We start from the raw sequence: 19,880 nt of genomic DNA, 5'->3' as shown, positions 1-19,880 counted from the left end.
GATCTTCCCGGACCGGGACACGAACCCGTGTCCCCTGCATCGGCAGGTGGACTCTCAACCACTGCGCCACCAGGGAAGCCCCAACATTGATTCTTGACAGAAACTCTCAGCAAACTAAAAATAGAAGTGAACTTCTTACCTTAGAAAAGGCATCAGAAAAAACCTTTGGCTAATGCCCTATTTAGTGGTGGGAGCCTAATGCATTCTCCCTAAGACCAGAAACAAGTGAAGGTTGTGCACACTCACCATTTCCAGTCAGCACTGTGCTAAGATGCTCCGAGGAGGATGACGACAAAGAACAGCCTCGCCTCCTCCTGGAAAGAGCTAGGTGGGACTCCTCACTGTGCAACTGAGGCACCTGCATGCAGGCATCAGTCATTCAGGTTTAAGTGTATATAACTTGTATTGGGCTTCCCTGGTGGCGCAGTGGTTGAGAATCTGCCTGCCAATGCAGGGGACACGGGTTCAAGCCCTGGTCTGGGAAGATCCCACATGCCGCGGAGCAACTAGGCCCATGAGCCACAACTACTGAGCCTGTGTGTCTGGAGCTTGTGCTCTGCAAAAAGAGAGGCCGCGACAGTGAGAGGCCTATGCACTGCGATGAAGAGTGGCCCCCGCTTGCCGCAACCAGAGAAAGCCCACGCACAAAAACGAAGACCCAACACAGCCATAAATAAATAAATAGATAGATAGATAAATAGATAGATAAATGAATGAATGAATAAATAAATAAATAAAACGTACTACATGCCAGACGCAGGACAAATTTAAAGGAGAAAATTATATAATCCAATAGTCATTATCTTATCAATTTTTCTTGAGACACTTTCTCCACTGCAAGTCATAAGTGAATGTATCTAAAATAGCCTAAAGGTTATATAACTGCAAAATGAAATAAAATCTTCAGATTTACCCAAACCAATCACAGGCCTGCACTGGAACAGGACAGTGGAGGGAAGCCCTGCCAAGCCCAGAACCCCACGCAGTGATCCCTGCAACAGGCTGTAAGAGAGGGACCCATGCTTACCAATCCAGCATTCCAAACGTGCACAAGGAGTAGTCTTCACCACATCTGGAGGGTCCACACCAACATTCAGGCACAAAACTAAGGCAACGCTGACGGTCTTCATCTAGAAACACAACAGAAAAAACAAATAATTCAATATGAAGCTCACTGATGAGTCTTCCAGTTGTTAAAATGTTCCCAGACATACGGAGCCCTCTGCTTCTGCAGCCGGTCTTCAGTCGCCTGTTACCTGTGCCACCCCAGGGGTATTTCACAAGTAAGACAGGGTTTCAGAGTCAAGTAAGCAGATGGGGAAGAGTACATGGCAGGATAGGCTTTTCTCAGGCTTCCTTATGATATACTTCCAGAAACAGAATTATTTGATCAAAAGATATAAACATTTTAAGACACTTGATACATTCTGCCAAATTACTTCGCAAAAACTCTGCACAAATTTACATTCTGACCAGTTCATCATTATTCTCATTATTTAAAATTGGTAATCATTTGATGAGAGAGAAATTGTCATACTGATTTAGTTTGCATTCTTTAGTATTAATAAAGCTGAATATTTTTTTCAAATATTTGTATCCTTTATCTTTTGTGGATTTTCTACTCATGTTTATACTACCATTTATCTACTAACAGTAGTGATCTTTTCTAATTGGTTTTCATGTACTCTTTACATATTAAAGATGGCATCCACATAATTTATTGTAAATATTTCCCTAGTCTAGTGTTTGCCATTGGATTCCTTCCTGTTTCTTGACATACCGAAGCCCTGGACCCATCAGCTGATACATCTTCCTCCACACCTGCTCCTGCTCCAACTCCGATGTCCCAGTGTTAGGAAACGTCAGCCCTGCCTATCCAGCTGCTCAAACCAGAAATCTGGAACTCATCCTTCATTAGTTCACTTGTTCAACAGATATTTACTAAGCACCTACCAGGTGCCAACTGCTATTTTTACAAAATGAAGATACATTAGTAAATCAAAGAAATAAAATTCCTGGGACTTCCCTCGTGGTCCAGGGGTTAAGACTCCGCGTTCCCAATGCAGGGGGCACGAGTTCGACCCCTAGTCAGGGAAATAAGATCTCATATGCTGCACAGCACAGCCAAATAAATAAAGAAAGAAAAGAAAAATCCCTGCAAGGAGGGGCAGGTATCATTTCAAATAGGGTGGCCGCTAGGAAGACCACCTGAGCCTCTGCTCCCTCCACCAGGCTCCTGAGCGCCAGCGCCCACTGTGACTCCCCGTCCACCTCTTTCGTCCTGCTCCTGAATGTCTCTGAGTCTGTCCACTTCACTATCCGCCAGCTCTAAGCCACCACCACATCCAACCTGTGCTCCACCATTTTCCCAGGACCCCTTCCCCTGCCTCCCCCAGTCCAGGCTTCCAAACACATTGGCACACTGCCCTGTTTTCAATCAGTTCCCAAAACCTTCAAGATCCACTGTGAACTGCTCCACATGCTATTCAAGCCTCATAAGCTCCAGATCCTGCCAAGCTCTTCACTCACATTAAGTCTCACCCTTGGTCTGCCGGCATGACCTCTGGGTCTTCAAACACAGCCCCTCAGGGCTCCTTGCACGGCCTCACCAGCTCGGGGTCTCTCGGGTTCACACCTCCACTCCTCGGGGAGGCCTTCCCAGACCCTGTCAGGGCAGAGCCACCTGCTCAACGCCACCCCAGCATCCATGTCCTCCTCTTGGTGGAGCCAGGCCCATCCATGCTCCTCTGTGCACCTGCAGCTCCTCCAAGGTCAGAGTTGACATGCAGGAGCAGACACCTGGCCCAGGCCCAGCTCAGTGACCATCTGCTGAGTGGGTGAATACAGGGATTTTCCTCTAATGTTTTCACTTGTTTCACACTTCACCCTTTTAAGCCAGCTGGATATTATTTTGGTATATGGTACCAGGTGAGGATTAATTTTTTCTCAGAAAACTACCCAATGGTGCCAATTCCCCCTGTTAAATAATCTCCCCAAACTCACAGGTTTGTAGTGACTCCTCTAGCATATATTCCCACATAGACAAATTCTATTTCTGGGTCACATACTTCACTGATTTAACTAATTTATCTTCACAACATTTCACAATGCTTGGGAGAGCCTGGTTTTCCTCACAATTTTTTTAAAACTTTTACTTGGCTACATTTATATTCACCTATTTTTTCCAAATTAATCGTTATTCAATTTCTTAATCCCATGGAGATTTTGATTAAAATTGTTTAATCAAACTGCGGGCCTCTCACTGTTGTGGCCTCTCCCGTTGCGGAGCGCAGGCTCAGCGGCCATGGCTCACGGGCCCAGCCGCTCCGCAGCATGTGGGATCTTCCCAGACCGGGGCACGAACCCGTGTCCCCTGCCTCGGCAGGCGGACTCTCAACCACTGCGCCACCAGGGAAGCCCTTCTTCACAGCATTTCTTATCATGAAAAATAAGTGGGAGCAACCTAAATTTTAAGCAAATAAGGGAATGTTTAAGCACACCATTATATACTCTTAACAGAATGACACTTAGATTAAATTCTTAAAATGTTAAATGAATAGAAATGGATTCAAAATACAAAAAAATTACATTAAACATATAAACTAAACTTGGCAAGACATGACATCCTTATGATATTCTATTTTTCCATACAGGAACACAGTGTGTTTCTCTGTTTATTCAAATTTTCTTTTTTCTTTAATATTTATTTGGCTGCGCTGGGTTGGATCTTTAGTTGCGGCATGCAGGATCTTTAGTTGTGGCACATGGGATTTTCAGTTGCAGCAGGTGGGCTCTTAGCTGCAGCATGCGGGATCTAGTTGCCTGACAAGGGATCGAACCCAGGCCCCCTGCGTTGGGAGTGCGGAGTCTTAACCACTGGACCACCAGGGAAGTCCCTCAAATTTTCTTTTAATTTTTCTCAGTAATGTTTAGTTAAACATTACTCCTTAGTTTACTTCTTTATGTTTAGTTAAACATTACTTCTTAGATGTTTAGTTAAACATCTTCGCCAAGTCCTGGTCATTTTTTTAAAGATTATTCCTGGATTGTTCATGACTATTTGGGGACAATATGCTACTATACATGTATTTTGCCCATAGTAGTTTCTTACTGATAATTGCTGATATACCAGAATAATGTTTTGTGTTTTTTTTTTTTCATCCCCACCTTCCCAGGCTTTATCCACCAGAGAATGCCCTTTTCTTTAATCCAGAAACAGGAGATAAAACCTGCGGCAGAATCTACACTCATTAGCTCTTCTGCAAGAATATAATTTGGGTAACAGTGACTTTTCTTTATAGAGATTCACCGATGGAATTGAAATTGTTTATTTTGCTTTGGAAACTTGTTTCCCCAGCCAAACCGAGGTCCCTTTGAGGATTTTCTGACTCCCTAATCAGTTAACAATTTTGAATATCATATTCTCTTACCAGTGGAGATCTTTGAAAACTAAAAGACAGAGAGCAGAAGGGACGGGAGAACTCCCACGTGGACCTTGGGAAGTGACCTTTATTCTTCCCCCCCAAACCCCCCACCCAGGCATCCTATTTATTTATTTTTTCATATTTTATTTTATTTTTTTTTGAATTTTGTCTTTTTTACACAGCAGGCTCTTATTAGTTATCTATTTTATACATATTAGTGTATATATGTCAATCCCAATCTCCCATTTCATCCCACCACCACCAACCCCCCATCAGAATAATGTTTAAGTCACTTTACTAAATTCTTAATTAAACGTAACTGCTTTTAGGTGACTCTCTCCAGGTTTTGTTAGTATACAAACATACTGTCTGTGACTAATGATGAGTCTCTCTCATTCTTTCCAATAGATCGTTCCTCTTTTTCTTTTTTAGGTCTTATGGCATTATACAGATCTTCCAAAATCATATTACTAATAACTAGAAAATGATGATAGTGGTGATCTTTGCACTTGGTTTTAATAAAATTGTCATAAATGTTTCATCATTGAGAATGATGATGGTTACTGATTTGATATAATCTTTATTACAGCAAGAAAATATTCCTCTGTTCAAACAGAATTTAAAGTTATATGGGGAAAAAAGGAAGTATTTTTGTCTCTTCTCTCCCAACACTTAAAAAAAGGATTTACTGAGACTTCCCTGTTGGTCCAGTGGTAAAGAATCCACCTTCCAATGCAGGGATGTGGGTTCGATCCCTGGTTGGGGAACTAAGATCCCACGTGCCGCGGGGCAAGTAAACCCGCCTGCCACAACTACTGAGCTCATGCACCTCAACTAGAGAGCCCGCATGCCGCAAACTGCAGAGCCCACGCGCCCTGGACTCCGCGCGCCACAACTACAGAGCCCACATGCCCTGGAGCCCGTGCACCACAACTGGAGAGAAGCCCACGCGGTGCAACGAAGAGCCCACGTACCGCAACTAAGACCCGACAGCCAAAAAAAAAAAAAAATACTCTTTAAAAAAAAGAAACAAAAAGCATTTATTAATAATAATTTCACTCTTTAAAGGAACTGCAACCCTGCCTCCAAAGACATACTGAAGAGAGGAACAGTATCTTCCCAGAGACATGCCAGAATCTTCTCATTATGAACCATAAGAAACAAATGGTCCCTTGACCTAATGTCAGGAGAAAGGGCTGAAAAGTAATCAGAGAATAACAAAAGTTTTATTTATTAGTCATTTTCCAATATTTAATTGATCAGTATCAATAATCCCATACGGATGATTGATTATTTTACAGCAAACTCACTCTGAGTATAAGCTGCTTAAAAGTAGAAGTTTCTGGGAAACATTTCTGTCGTCTTCCAATGGCCATGGTGAATAACTACTAATACCTGCCCTTTACCATTTTTAAATCAAGGGCATTTCTTCTGTGCTCTATAATGTGGAACTTTGAGGTTTCCATGAGGTGTGGATTAAACCCGGGAGCAAGTTCCAAGTTGCTTCCTAAGGAAAATGTTGCTTTTCTTACAGTCATCCGAGGGCCCCTCTGGGTGCGAGGGAAGCCTCCTGTGGAGAAAACATTCCATATGGATCAGGGTCTCTGCTTAGACTGTCTGTGCCACTACAGTTTTGTGTTTTGTCCTCAATCTGCAAAGACAGCCTACTCTCAGACAGTATGTTCCTCTCACAAAGCCCAGGTGAAGGACACTATACTCAGGGGTCTGCTCTAAGGCTCAGCCCACCCACTGCTCCTCAGCCAAGCCCCTGCCTGCTGTGGACCCAGGAGAAAGAGGGTGAGCCGGCCTTCCAGGCTGATGAGAGCTCAGGAACACCCCACATTACCCCTTCTTCTTACCTCCAGGCGTTTACGGCTAGGTCTCAAGCCCAGTTGTTTCTGATCATTTCTGAGCAAGAATGGCCTCCACATGCCAGTGCTTTACTCCTTAACTGGCACTGTGCTATGCAGTCACCAAAAGGCCACGAACTAGAAAAGGTGGTTGTGTGCCGCCCTTAGGGAGGCATGGAGAGAGTAAAGAATTTGGGCGGAGGCGCCAGGATTATACCCTGGTCGCTGGGATTTCAAAGCTCCATTGCTGGAGCATCTGCTTCTTCTTCTTAATCTCTCTGTTGTCAGGCAGGTGGTACAGGATGAGATAGGGCATTTATGCAGCATTCCTATGCTCTCTGATCATAATCCTATTTCTTCTACCTCGGCTGACACTCTAGACAAATTGCATTCCCTCCACTTCTACAACTGCAGTTAATGAACTTAAAATAAGAATTCTCAGTAAAATAAATAATTTCTAATTTCATTATAAAAAGTATGATCTCTGAGGCTCTCCAAGTCCTTAGACAGAAATACTAATGGAAGCACTATCATCGCTCTTTAGTCCTGCAAGGCAGCTAATGGGCCTCACCTCACCAGGCCTCCACGAAGTGTAGTGCTCATTACTAATCAAACATTACTGACAGCAACAGTTTCTCCGTTATTGCTTTGAAGGTGAGCAATAGGAAAGCACGGCCCTCAGAGAGAAAGTGTAAAATTAGCTACACTCCATAAGTTAAGATATTAAAGGAATTAATTTGATTCATCCTGGCATATATAATACACACCTAACCCTACATCCTGCCTTTTTATACCTTTTAAGAAAACAAGGGAAAACGTCTCAAGAATATATTGACCCATGAACTAGAAACATGTATTTGACCTAACACCTAGCTACCAATTTAATTCCACAATTGGGCAAAAGACAATACCAGTAAATATCCTTAAGCCAATCAAATATGTCTTTGCTCCCCTGCAAACTGTCATGGCATTGGCTTGATTTCAAATGTGGTGGATTTTAAATTCTTAGCTATACCCTAAAGTGTCTTTTTGGTATTTTATTTTCATTTCTATGGCAACCTCATTCCAAAAATTCTAGATTCATGTTTTTAATAATACAGTTATAGCATTAAGAAAATATAAGGGCTATCAAATTTACTGTGCCAAAAATTGCATAATAGTACATAAAATAACCATTTTGAATTTTAAAACATTTCTTCTCCAATGTCATACAATTGAAGATGACAGAGTTATATCCCTAGAGGTTAATTTCGAATTTGAAAAGAGTATCATTTTGAGAAGCTCTAAAACATTAAGTGATCACTGAAAACGTATGACCTTGGACATGTCGGTTAATTCCAATCTCTCCTGAACAACTCTCTCACCCTAAAATGATGCAGATGATCTCTCAGGCCCCAAGATTTCTCTGATCCTAAAGTTTTGACTCCAGGACTGGTCGGTCTCTTCAGCCATACCGGAAGTATCCCTAAAGACATGGAGCACCCTGCCTTACGATTCTGAACCCAACCTAGAGGGCTCAACATCACCTTGGCTACAAGGTGGGAGAGGCTGGGGACAGTCGGGCAGTGGGGGCCTGACGCTGTTGTAACAGCCTGGGCAGTTTCCCATACAATCCTCTGGTGCCAGATGTGTTTTGAAATTCATGATTTTTCCAATTTACAAAAAAATAATATGGTATATATCCCATATCGCATGTAAAATACCAAGAAGGGTCTGGAGTAACATCCTATTCAAAACCATTAAAATTTCCACTGAAATGCACAAATATCAACTATCCATGGAATAAAGACTATCAATAACCTCATACCAGCTCACAACCCAGTTGTGCCCCCAAATGAGTTGCAAAAACATTTCCAGTATTCAGAGCTTTTGGATTTCAGAATTGCAGATAAGGGCCTGTGGACCCTGATCACTGCCTCTACTTGAAAGCCTCTGTATACTGCTTGTCACCCTGCTGATTAAAAATACATTAATTCCTGTCACCGAAGAATTCAAAACAAGATCACAAGGAATTCCTTTATTGGTTTCTTCCTACTTAATTATTTGATAACTATATATTTTTTAAAAGATACAGTGGATCAAACCTGAGTACAAATTCACAGGCTGGCGTGCAATGACACCCAAGCTGTTATACAGAATGAAGAAATTATATAGGTTAAACTGGCCAATCACTGCTTTCTGCTCCCCGGACCAAGAGTCTGACTCACTCCTATTCCTTCCAACATAAACAACTGAGCGTAATGGAAAATAAACAGAAAGCAAGACTAGGATTTGCCACATATGCCACAACATTCACTATTCCCCTGTTTGTCTGAGGGCAAAGCCATCCAATTCCCAGCAGTGCTCATTAAGATTCAGAGCATCAAGCAAAAACTTCGAGCAGAGCAGAAGCTATACAAATGCAAAATTTATAAAGCAAGTCAGAAACTAGAACATATAGCAAACAGAGTAGTACACCACAGGAGGGGTGGGGGGAATCGAGTTGTTGAAGAAAAGGAAAAACCAGTTTGCCTCCTAACTCCCATCCCAAAGACTGCTAGAAAGAAGTGAATAATAAACCTAACAAGAAGCACATCAAATGGAATTTTTGCAACCAAGACCAATAATACAAAACAAGATCCTCATCAGCAGCAGCAACTGTGTGAACCTGGGCAATCCCGGTTGTCTATTCCTTTGCTCATTTCAATGGGAATTGGCAATGAGGGAGTGGTTCTTGAATGTCTGAGTTCAGTTTGTTACCTTGAGCCACAGGCCTAATTTGGGTTTAAACACTCCTTTTTGAGGCCAAATTCTGTCTATATTCCCGTTTTTAAATCTACGTTCACTCCTATAAAATAGCCTAATAAAAAGTGAAGACACAAGAGGTAACTTTTCAACATCGAATATTAGAAAGTCTCATCCAGAGCTCCTGTCTTAGATGTGTGCAGAGCCCTCCCTCCCTCACCCTTCCCACCCCATCCAAACGCTCAGGACATGTGGAGCACGTGTACCTCCAACATTAGGACGCTTAGGAAATTTATGTTTCTAAAAGCCAAATTAAAGAACTGAATACAAAATAGGTTGATTATAGGGACTTCCCGGTGGTCCAGTAGTTAAGACTCCATGCTCCCAATGCAGGGGACCTGGGTTCAATCCCTAGTCAGGGACCTAGATCCCACATGCCGCAACTAAAGATCCCTCATGCCGCAATGAAGATCCAGCATGCCGCAACTAAAGATCTCACATGCCGTAACAATGATCCCATGGGGGAACAAAATAGGTTGACTATAGAGATCATAACTGCTTTAAACAAACTAAAGAAATCCCTTCTCAAAGGAATCCTATACTAAATCTTTTTGTGATTCCTTCATGAAACAGATGGTCTTCCCTTGGTGCCACCTTTGCAAACCTGGGCGTCTGTGATATGGGGTTCTACATGCCCTGCCTGGTCTGAGGAGCCAGTCTACTTGCACTAATGAGCTGAGTGAGGGACCAAAAATGACTTCCTTGCCATTTCCTGTAACACCTTTTGAAATGAAATTTAAGTGCATATACACACAGAGATAAAATTAACTATTCAGTCTCCTTACTTAAAAAGTGAAAATAAAAATACTTAATTGTCACAGAGGGATAATATGAAGATGTGCATACTGACAAATTAACTCTAAATAATTCGACTATATAAGGTCTAAATATGGTAAACCATTCCATTGAAGCCAAAGGGTCTGACTTGAGGGCACAGGTTAAAGAACGCTCTGTGTCATGTGCTGGAACATTACAGCACCTTTAAAGCACATTTGCAGGTTGCACAACTCTGTTGGTAGAGGGTGAACTTTGTAGCACGTGCACTATATCTCAATAAAGCTGTTAGAAAAGACATCTTTTCAAAGAATGTTAAACGGCATGGGACATACCCAAACATAACCTGAGTGAAGAGAGGAGGTACACAACCAGATCCATAATTATTATCCCAAATATGCAAGTATACATACGCAGAGGACACAGAGTTAAAAAAACAAGATGTCACAAGTAGTTTTGACCTCTGGGGAGTAGAAAATGTGGATGATTCCTTTTTTCCTCTTTCTACCTGGCCCTTCTGTGTGTGTATTTTCAAATTTTCTACCGTGAACATAAGTTATTTCTATAAGTGGAGGGAAAGGTTATAAAAATTATTTTATCACAATAGTTAAGGATTCTTTACATGTGTACATGTATGTATATATAATTTTAATTGTATCCTGAAAATAAAGAGAGTAGCTTGTTCGGTTAGCTGAAGTTTAGACACTAGTCTAACTTCCAAGGCAACGAGTGGGCCGGGACTGTGTGAGGAAATGCAATGTGGGTAATTCCCAGCGTGCCTGCGGAGACAGAACTCTGCTAACCAAACTGAATGTGGCCTCATAATCAACAATATACCTGGTCTTGGCAAAGCAAGTAAGTCAAAGGGCTCTAGTCTATTTCTTCTCCACTCCTTCCCAGGCCAGGACACAAGATAAGGCCCACTGCTAAGATTGCTTTCAACAAGATTCTCCAATTCAATAAATGGATTGATTTCAAGGCTGTTGAGAGATTTCTGTTATTCGATAAAACACTGAACAGCTGCTTTACCACTCCTAATGTAAATTAAAATTAGCAGCAGCAGCATGGGAGTGAGTCATTCATTCAGGACTAATTTTTCTTCCACTCTTCATTATCCAGCATATGTTACCCATGGTACAGACTTCATAAAAACAATCTCAAGGCAAACCAAAGTACACAGAGCTCCCAGGCTGGCTGAAAAAATACACCCGAGGTGGTTGGAACACCTTGATAACAGGCATTTCACCATTAAGTCTGAGGATGCTACGTGTGGCTGTTATCTTCTGCTACCATCCACCCTCTTGGTTGGGACAACATATGTTATGAAGCTGTTCTCAAAGGTCTCACAGCTCCAAGTGGAGGGTAGTGTGGATTCTGCTAACAGAGGCCTTGAAGAGCATCACAGCCAGGAGCTGGAGTGTGGGCCCCACTAAGTTGTCCAGGCAGAAGCGTGGCTAAACAGATGTTTTTCAGGAAGACTAACTCATGACAACAGCTAACATTTACTTGGGAAGGAAGAGGCTGGAGGAAGGGAAATTAGCCCGGAAGCTGTTATAGTGAAACAAGAAGACCTGCACTGGGTGCGGGGAGAGTGGGAAAGAAAGAAAACTCTATTTCAAAGAGAACAGGGGATAGCATGTGCTGCTAAGTGGGTGTCGGAGATGAAAAGCATGAGGAAATCAAAGGTCCTGCATGGCTGAAACTCGGTAATAAGCCATCCATTAAAAGCCCCCATGGGGAACTGTGGTAGACATCTGCCATCTGACTCCCCATAACCTTTTTTACGCCTTCCATCACCTTGATAACTTCCTATGCTGTGGGTCCCACCTTCCCAAAGTAGAAAATAAGAACAATTGTGTCTTAGACTCTCTTGCAGCTAAGGGGCCATCATGTGGCCTGGGCTCCTCCAGTCAGATACACCTGCCCGAGAATCAGGATCCGAATCCAGCAATGCCAGGCCCCTGCTCCACAGGGAGCTGTGTGGCTGAGGCACCTGACTCTGGAGGGTGGCAGCCGCACAGCTGCTAAGCTCATCCCAATGTCCCAGTGGTTCAGCAGCTACCGAGGCCCCCTTGGGATCTTCATAACCTCAGGGTCTGGCCCTGGGTCCTCCCAGAGATCTTCAACACATTCCTTTGCTGCTTAACCTCCCAGCGTGGATTCCAACGCCTATAACTAAGAATCCTTAAGGCTCTTTAGGGGAGAAAACATTCAGAGGCCAAATCACTGGATTTAACTACGTGGGCATCTTGTACTAATTGCCAACTCAACCGTCATCAAACCAGGGAACTGAAGACTCACAAAGATTTTGCCAAGGTGCTGTTATCCCAACAAGCGGCACTTTTGCCTCCAGTCTCACACAGACTAGCTCACCATATCTAAAGGAGGGACGAGGAAAACAAAAGGTCATAGCTGAATCATCACTGAACCATCACCATCAAGAATCTTCCTGAGCCCTGAACATACTCAGTCTGAAGGCAGGAAAAGTAGCATCTTGACCTCACAGTGATTTAGATCTAAAACTGGTTCTGGCAACTCCTTTTCCTTTGATTATAAAAATGTAGCCCACTAAGTTCTCGGCACAGCACTCCCTTGCCTGCCCCCTTGTATCTCTCACAAGCATCCTATACTAATAAACTCTTCCCTTACCTGTCACCCTGCCTCTCGCTGAATTCTTTCTGTACCAAGACAGAAGAACCTATGCTCTACTGAGCCCCCAAACATGTTCTATGGTTTCAGGACCACGGCCGGGGGAGTGCGCAGCAAAGGCTGCATACCTGCCAGGAGGTGAGCTTCATCTACAGGAATGGGGCCCACAGAGGGTCCCTGGCTCTGGAGAACTATGGTGATGTTTATGTACTGTGAAATTTGAATTGCTTTTTGGTCTTTTTATAAATACATGCACATACTACTATATACTGGAAACAACGATTGGCTGTAAGTGGAGAACACAGAGGTTTTTGCTGTACCCTTACCCTTCTTTCAACTCTTCTACTTGTATGAAAGTTTTTCAGAATAAAGGCTTGGAGGCAATCTACATTGAAAAAACTAAAACTGATCACAACAAGAATCCAAGCAAAAATATACTCTATTGCTTGAAACTAGTTTCCAGGTAATAGAAAGCATTTTTGTTTCCATGAAAGGACAGTTCTGGAAACCATTCTCCTCAGCAGACTGCACACAGAGCTGTCCCACTCTAAAACTCAACAGAAAAGGCAGGGGTGCCACAACATCCAAACATCAGACACACTTTCTGCCATTCAGCTTAAATGATGGGTTGCATGACGGTACCCAGAGTACACACGCCAAGCCTGGAAGTCAGAGAACTCTCTGGGTTTTCATTCATTCATTCATTCATTCAGGCCGCGCCAGGTCTTTGTTGCAGCACGCAGGATCTTTGTTGTGGCACGCGGGATCTTTGTTGCGGCATGCGGACTTCTTAGTTGCAGCATGTGGACTCTCAGCTGCAGCATGCGGGATCTAGTTCCCCGACCAGGGATCAAACTCGGGCCCCCTGCATTGGGAGCTCGGAGTCTTACCCACTGGACCACCTGGGAAGTCCCCAGGAGTGAATTCTAACACATCAGGGATGGCAGCACTTCCTGTGGCCTTCTCTTCATCAGTACGTGTGGCAGAAGCTTTATCAGTAACACTGGACGCTCCCTCAGCTTCTGTCACGTGGGTCAAATGACCACTCAGGAAGCTCTACCTCACATCCCTGCCCTCCCAGAGACAGAGCTGCACAAGAACCACAAAGGGGCACAGCATGAGACCACCACCTCCTGCCCTTCCCCAGGCAAAGGTCCCACATGTGGCACCTCCACACCAAACCAGCTCCCTCACCGCACCATCGCCACCAGCAGGACACCTCATCATTCTGTAACTACTGTGAAGTAAATTAAGTCCACTGACTAACAACAACAACCAAACACTTGCTCACTTTAATAAGCTAAGGTAACTGACAACAATGGGAACATTCCACGTTACATGAACAAAATTCAGAAATGCTTTCCATCTACATCATCATCGTGTTGTACAATCGAGCTTCTGCTGCACGTACCAGGACTAGGAAATGTTTCACATTTTGCTTAGCTGACTGTATAATGAAAGTAGTAAAACTGAACAAACACATGGAAAAGGAGGGCGGGGGAGGAGGACGAGGCGGGAGGCTAATTCCTCTTCAAAAGCCTCTCCTCCTGTGGCTTAGTGCCCTCCCATCCGCTGACCTCTCCTTGTCATCATCCCCTGCTTCCCGCCACCCCAAACCTTCTCCACCCATGTCACCTCCTATGTGAGTGAAAGGCACGGACAATTACCCAGCTCTAAATCTGGACACTTCACCCCAATCTAATGTTCCCAAATTGATGTCCACGCTGCCCGTCTCCATACCCTGACTTCAAGCCTCAACCTGTCTCTCCTCCATGACTCCAACTGCTCCCCTCCAATCCAACCTCCTTTAATACATCTCCATTTTAACACCATGGGTGCCTTCTACACTGACAGCCTAACCGTGCCATCCCATCAGCCGGAGAGCACAGCAGTGCAAGGCCCCACAGGATCGCTCCTTTACATTCATACACATGGCCAACAACTCCCCAAACGTGCAACATTCTCTCACATTCTTTGCCTTTTTTCTGGTCACCCTGTGCTTCACTGCGTACACACATGCACATGCACACGCGCGCGCACACACACACACACACACACATGCTGCATGCGGATTTAGGGGAAATGTCCACCTCTACACCTAACTACACTTAACATCTATTAAAAAAAAAAAAGAAAGAAAGAAAAGAAAAACTGAGAAAAAGGACAAATATCAAAAACTAGGAAAAAGAACAAAAAATACAAACAAGCACTTTCCAAAAGAAAAAACTCAAAAGGCCAACACACATACCAAAAACTGCAAGCTCACTATTTCTCAGAGAAATAGAGACGAGATACCATTTCACATCATAGTATTGGAAAAAACTTTCAAGTCTGACAGTACCTATACTAGCAAGGTTGTGGATGAACAGGAGCTCCGGACACTCCTGGACACGGGAGCTTGAACACACTATTCCCTGGAGAGGATTCTGGCAACACGATGGAGTGGAAGAGTGTGCGTGTCCTACAGCTCTGTTCCATTCTAGGTAAATACCCTAGAGAAACGCTCACACGTGCAAATGTAGGCACGATAAAGACATTCACTGGGTGCTGTCTTGAGAAGTGAGAAAATTAGAAACAACTTAAATGTCCAACAATGGGGACTGGATGCATTACATGTATGTTCGTTTATAGAGCTCTTCTCCGCAGGGGATGAATGAAAGTCTTCTACTGAGATATCAATGAGGCCATAAATATTTCTATGATTTTTCAAATGAATGCAAAGATTGGAGAAGAGTTTATAAAAGCTATGAAAGTGAAGGGCAGCACAAAGACTCCTCTGACTCTTGGAGACCGAGTATCCCGCCCAAGAAATCACCATGGCAATATGGCCATCAGGGACAGACGGCACATGGGAAAATCTGCATCAAGCACATTAGGAAAGCTTTCTACTTTTCCGGGAAGAACCCCATTCACCGTTGCTGAGATGACAATAACTAGAAACAGAAACTGTAGTGCATGCAATTAACCTCTACGACCATAGCAGCAAATTCCAGCAATTACAGGCACTTGACCATGATTACAAGTCATGCGCCAAGTGTAGTGGTCCCATCAAAACCGCACGAAGCAGCACCTGTAAAACGAGGGCACTCAATACACACTGACTCAGAAAAGAAATGTTGTCAGCGGTTGTGGCTGGACCCTGGCACTTCACCAAAGGGGAGGAGCACCTCCAGACCATGTTGCACTCAAAGTGGTCACGGTGGCTGTGAGCCTGGCCCACCTATGTTAGGTAGATTAGGTGTAGCAAATGCATTTTGTTTTTTGTTTTTTTTTGCGGTACGTGGGCCTCTCACTGTTGTGGCCTCTCCCGTTGAGGAGCACAGGCTCCAGACGTGCAGGCCCAGCAGCCATGGCTCACGGGCCCAGCCGCTCCGCGGCATGTGGGATCCTCCCGGACCGGGGCACGAACCCATGTCCCCCGCATCGGCAGGCGGAGTCCCAACCACTGCGCCACCAGGGAAGCCCGCAAATGCGTTCTGACTTACAATATTTTCAACTTATGATGGGTTTATGGGACTTAGCTCCACTGTAAGTCAAGGAAGATCTGTAATGGGTCATTTTCCTTGTTAGAAAATGAATCTTTAAACTGAGCAGCTCCCTCTAGAAATCTAGAGTTGCGTTTCAATCAGAGAATGGCCCTACTGTTTGCTAAGAGATATTATTCAGAGGTAGATCTGCAATTCGACCCTCCTCCCACCACAAAAGACCTTTAGACCTTGAAGATGAATGAATGGGTGGGTAGATATGTAGGTAGATAAATAGGTAGGTAAACAAATAGATAATAAATGAATAAATGGGTGGGTAGGTAGGATGGATGGATGGATGGATGGATGGATGGATGGATACACAGATCAAAACAGAAGCCTGAAATCTGCCTTAGGCATATAATTTCCCACAGTGTCATCACTAAAACAAAATCATGCAAATATAAGCAGAACAGGACTAGTCCCAAAATCCAAAATTAATCAACTACTTCGACTAAATAAAGATAGGGGGAGGGCTTCCCTGGTGGCACAGTGGTCGAGAGTCCGCCTGCTGATGCGGGGGACACGGGTTTGTGCCCCGGTCCGGGAAGATCCCACATGCCACGGAGCGGCTGGGCCCGTGAGCCATGGCCGCTGAGCCTGTGCGTCCGGAGCCTGTGCTCCGCAACGGGAGAGGCCACAACAGTGAGAGGCCCGTGTGCCGCAAAAAAAAAAAAAAAAAAAGATAGGGGGAGAAAACCATCACTCACTATGAAACTTGTTACATAATTGCATGTATTTTTAAAAATCATGTGAACATTTTTTAGTGGCTAAGGAAACCACCTCCTTAAAAACTCTGCTGGTAAGAGACACCATAGAAAATAATGGCACCATGCCTGACATACCTTGAGCTTCACACAACTGCTGGCATTTCACAAACTTAGATAGTAGAGGACAGTCAGATCCAGAGTTATACCAGTTCCCAAAGAGCAAATCCACTTTTTTTCTGATTTAGCCACAGCTTGTTCTGGAGCTAGTTCACCCCATGGACCCAGGGCCTGAGACAGACCCTGATCATGAACAACTGAACAGATGGGTTTGTGCGGGCCTACTGTGTGACAACTGCTCTGCTGGATACTTTATGTACATAACTTCATTTTCAAACATAAGTAAATATTATCACTTCTGTTTTACACTACAGAACCCATAGTTCGGGAAGAGAAATGCCCGTGTGACCCCAACTGGATTCAAATCTCCTTCTATCTATCTACTTATCTATCTACTTTGCAGCCAGCATTTCCCTGCCTATGTTCTCCAGCCCCAAGCAATATATTTTCACTGACTCCTAAAGCTTGGAAAGGGTTTACATATCATCTGCTCTGCCATCATAACATTTTTTTTAAGCTCCAAAAAAATGAAACCTGAGAGATTACATAACTTTCATCTCAAAACAATTACTTAGTAGTAAGAGTGAGACAAAATCCCAAGCTGTCAGTGACTTCACTCCAAAATACAGAGTTAAAAGTATTCAGTCTCAGGGCTTCCCTGGTGGCGCAGTGGTTGAGAGTCCGCCTGCCGATGCAGGGGACGCGGGTTCGTGCCCCGGTCCGGGAGGATCCCACATGCCACGGAGCAGCTGGGCCCGTGAGCCATGGCCGCTGAGCCTGCGCGTGCAGAGCCTGTGCTCCGCAACGGGAGAGGCCACAACAGTGAGAGGCCCGCGTACAGCAAAAAAAAAAAAAAAAAAAAGTATTCAGTCTCGGGCTTCCCTGGTGGCGCAGTGGTTGAGAGTCTGCCTGCCAATGCAGGGGACACGGGTTCGTGCCCCAGTCTGGGAAGATCCTACATGCCGCGGAACGGCTAGGCCCATGAACCATGGCTGCTGAGCCTGCACGTCCAGAGCCTGTGCTCCGCAACGGGAGAGGTCACAACAGTGAGAGGCCCGCGTACCACAAAAAAAAAAGTATTCAGTCTCTCTTTCCTCTTTGCCTGGCTGAAAACTTCACCTTGAGATTTACCAAAACTTGCCCTTAAACCCCCAGCCCCAGGGTCAACTGAGAGTGATGGTGAACTGAGGACTGCACCTCAAGACCTGGATTGTATTAACCCTTCTTTCGCCATATTTTACTCAAATCTACAAGAAAGCCATGTTTCTCTTAGACCCCCAAGCAAGAGTGGACCTCCACTCCAGGAAGAGACTGTGAAGGGCAGCCGGAGAGGGACAGAGGAGGCTGTGGGAACTCTCCATGGCTGCATGCAGGTGTGTCCTGTGCACAGAGTACACAGCCAGTGTGCAGATTTCACCTCTGGGCCAAGAGGGCCAGTACCATCAGCAGCCCCGCTCTTGCAGTGACTCTGCTTCCCTTCCCTCAAAAGACTAGCTCATTCCTTCGTTCAATGATATTCTCTAAATTTACAAAGATGGAGGAATTTATTTTACACACTTTTGTAATGCAAATATACTGTATAGGTACTCAATATTTAGTTACAATTCAACACTTCTCACAAAAGCGACTCTGCCTGTAGAGAATGGACTTGAGGACACGGGGAGGGGGAAGGCTAAGCTGAGAAGAAGTGAGAGAGTGGCACTGACATATATACACTACCAAATGAAAAATAGATAGCTAGTGGGAAGCAGCTGCATAGCAGAGGGAGATCAGCTCAGAGCTTTGTGACTACCTAGAGGGGTGGGATAAGGAGGGTGGGAGGGAGATGCAAGAAGGAGGGGATATGGGGATATATGAATGCATATAGCTGATTCATTTTGTTATACAGCAGAAACTAACACACCATTGTAAAGCAATTATACAATAAAGATGTTTAAAAAAAAAAGTAAAAGTGAAACAAACAAAAAGGGACTGTCATCATTTAGTACCTGCATAGAACAGAAGCTCAGGAAAGTTCAGTTTCTATCCAATACTTAACACGAAATCCTAAAAAACTAAGTCTTTTCTTCTTCCAACATTATCTATCTATCTTCCAACACTCCCCTTTTGTGACTACAACTATATCATATTTCAGTATTTGGCTGAAACTGGCTTCCCGCTGAATACCTGTTTTCCTTATGGGAGTCTGGAATTTCAGTACCTGCCACTCAGAGGCTGCCTACATGACCAGCCCCAGATAGGAACCTTCAGTGCTGAGTCTTTACCGAATTTCCCTGGCCATCAACATTCCACATGTCTTGTCCTAACTCACTCCTGGGGGAGTGAGGCATGTTCTGTGTGACACCTCTGGGAGAGGGCCCTTGGAAGCTTCTGCCTGGTTTTCCCCAGACTTCGCCCCATGTACCTTTTCCCTTTACTGGTTTTGCTCTGTCTCCTGCCAGTGTAATGGTCGTAGCCATGACTACTACATGCTGAGTCTTGGGAGTCCTAGTGAATCATCGGGGGCGGGGGGGGGGGGCGCGGTGGAGCAAGGGGGTGTCTTGGGGACCTTTAATGCAGACCATATGTGTACAATCAAACAATTATCAACTTTTCTCTCCATCCTTCCCTCAACCCTTCAAAGGATATGCCAACTCCTACAAATAGCACTGAATGGGTCAGGAATGTATCTTCCTCCCTAGGCTCCCAGATTTAATGCTCATCAGTACCTGATTACAAATTAGACCTTTAACCAACCAGTCTTAAGCTCTCAGAAAAGTAACCATTTATGCCAAGTTCTCCTCATCCTGACATTTCATTGCTTTAACAGCTTCTTGATAGGTTTCTCTTGGCACGAAACAATAAATTAGACTTAAATCATTTTCAATTTGCTTAACAAAGTCCACAGGATAAATTGCCTGGATAAAAGTGAAATTATTCCAGTTGACTGAGATATTTTTCACAACAAAAATAAATGGCATAGTGAGTTAGGCAGATTGCAAATCCAACCACCATAACAGTTCCTACTTCTCACCGTGCATCAAGAAAAATACTCCAGGGCTTCCCTGG

At 44.2% G+C, this 19,880-nt stretch overlaps 1 protein-coding gene across 2 annotated transcripts in view; it reads right to left on the bottom strand.

Moving 5' to 3' along the window:
• RPTOR (regulatory associated protein of MTOR complex 1) overlaps positions 1 to 19,880 on the bottom strand; it is a 339,460-nt gene that overhangs the window by 256,161 nt on the left and 63,419 nt on the right. For both annotated transcript variants that reach the window (XM_081218128.1, XM_081218129.1), the window contains exon 2: positions 1,028 to 1,130. In XM_081218128.1, the coding sequence (XP_081074254.1) occupies positions 1,028 to 1,130 (103 nt within the window). The remainder of the gene's footprint in view (positions 1 to 1,027; positions 1,131 to 19,880) is intronic.

The sequence above is a fragment of the Mesoplodon bidens genome (genome assembly GCF_964165515.1).
Source record: "Mesoplodon bidens genome assembly, chromosome: 19".
Lineage (NCBI taxonomy): Eukaryota > Metazoa > Chordata > Mammalia > Artiodactyla > Ziphiidae > Mesoplodon > Mesoplodon bidens.
The sequence above is the reverse complement of the archived record's forward strand: the minus strand, read 5'-3'. Positions and strand labels throughout refer to the sequence as shown.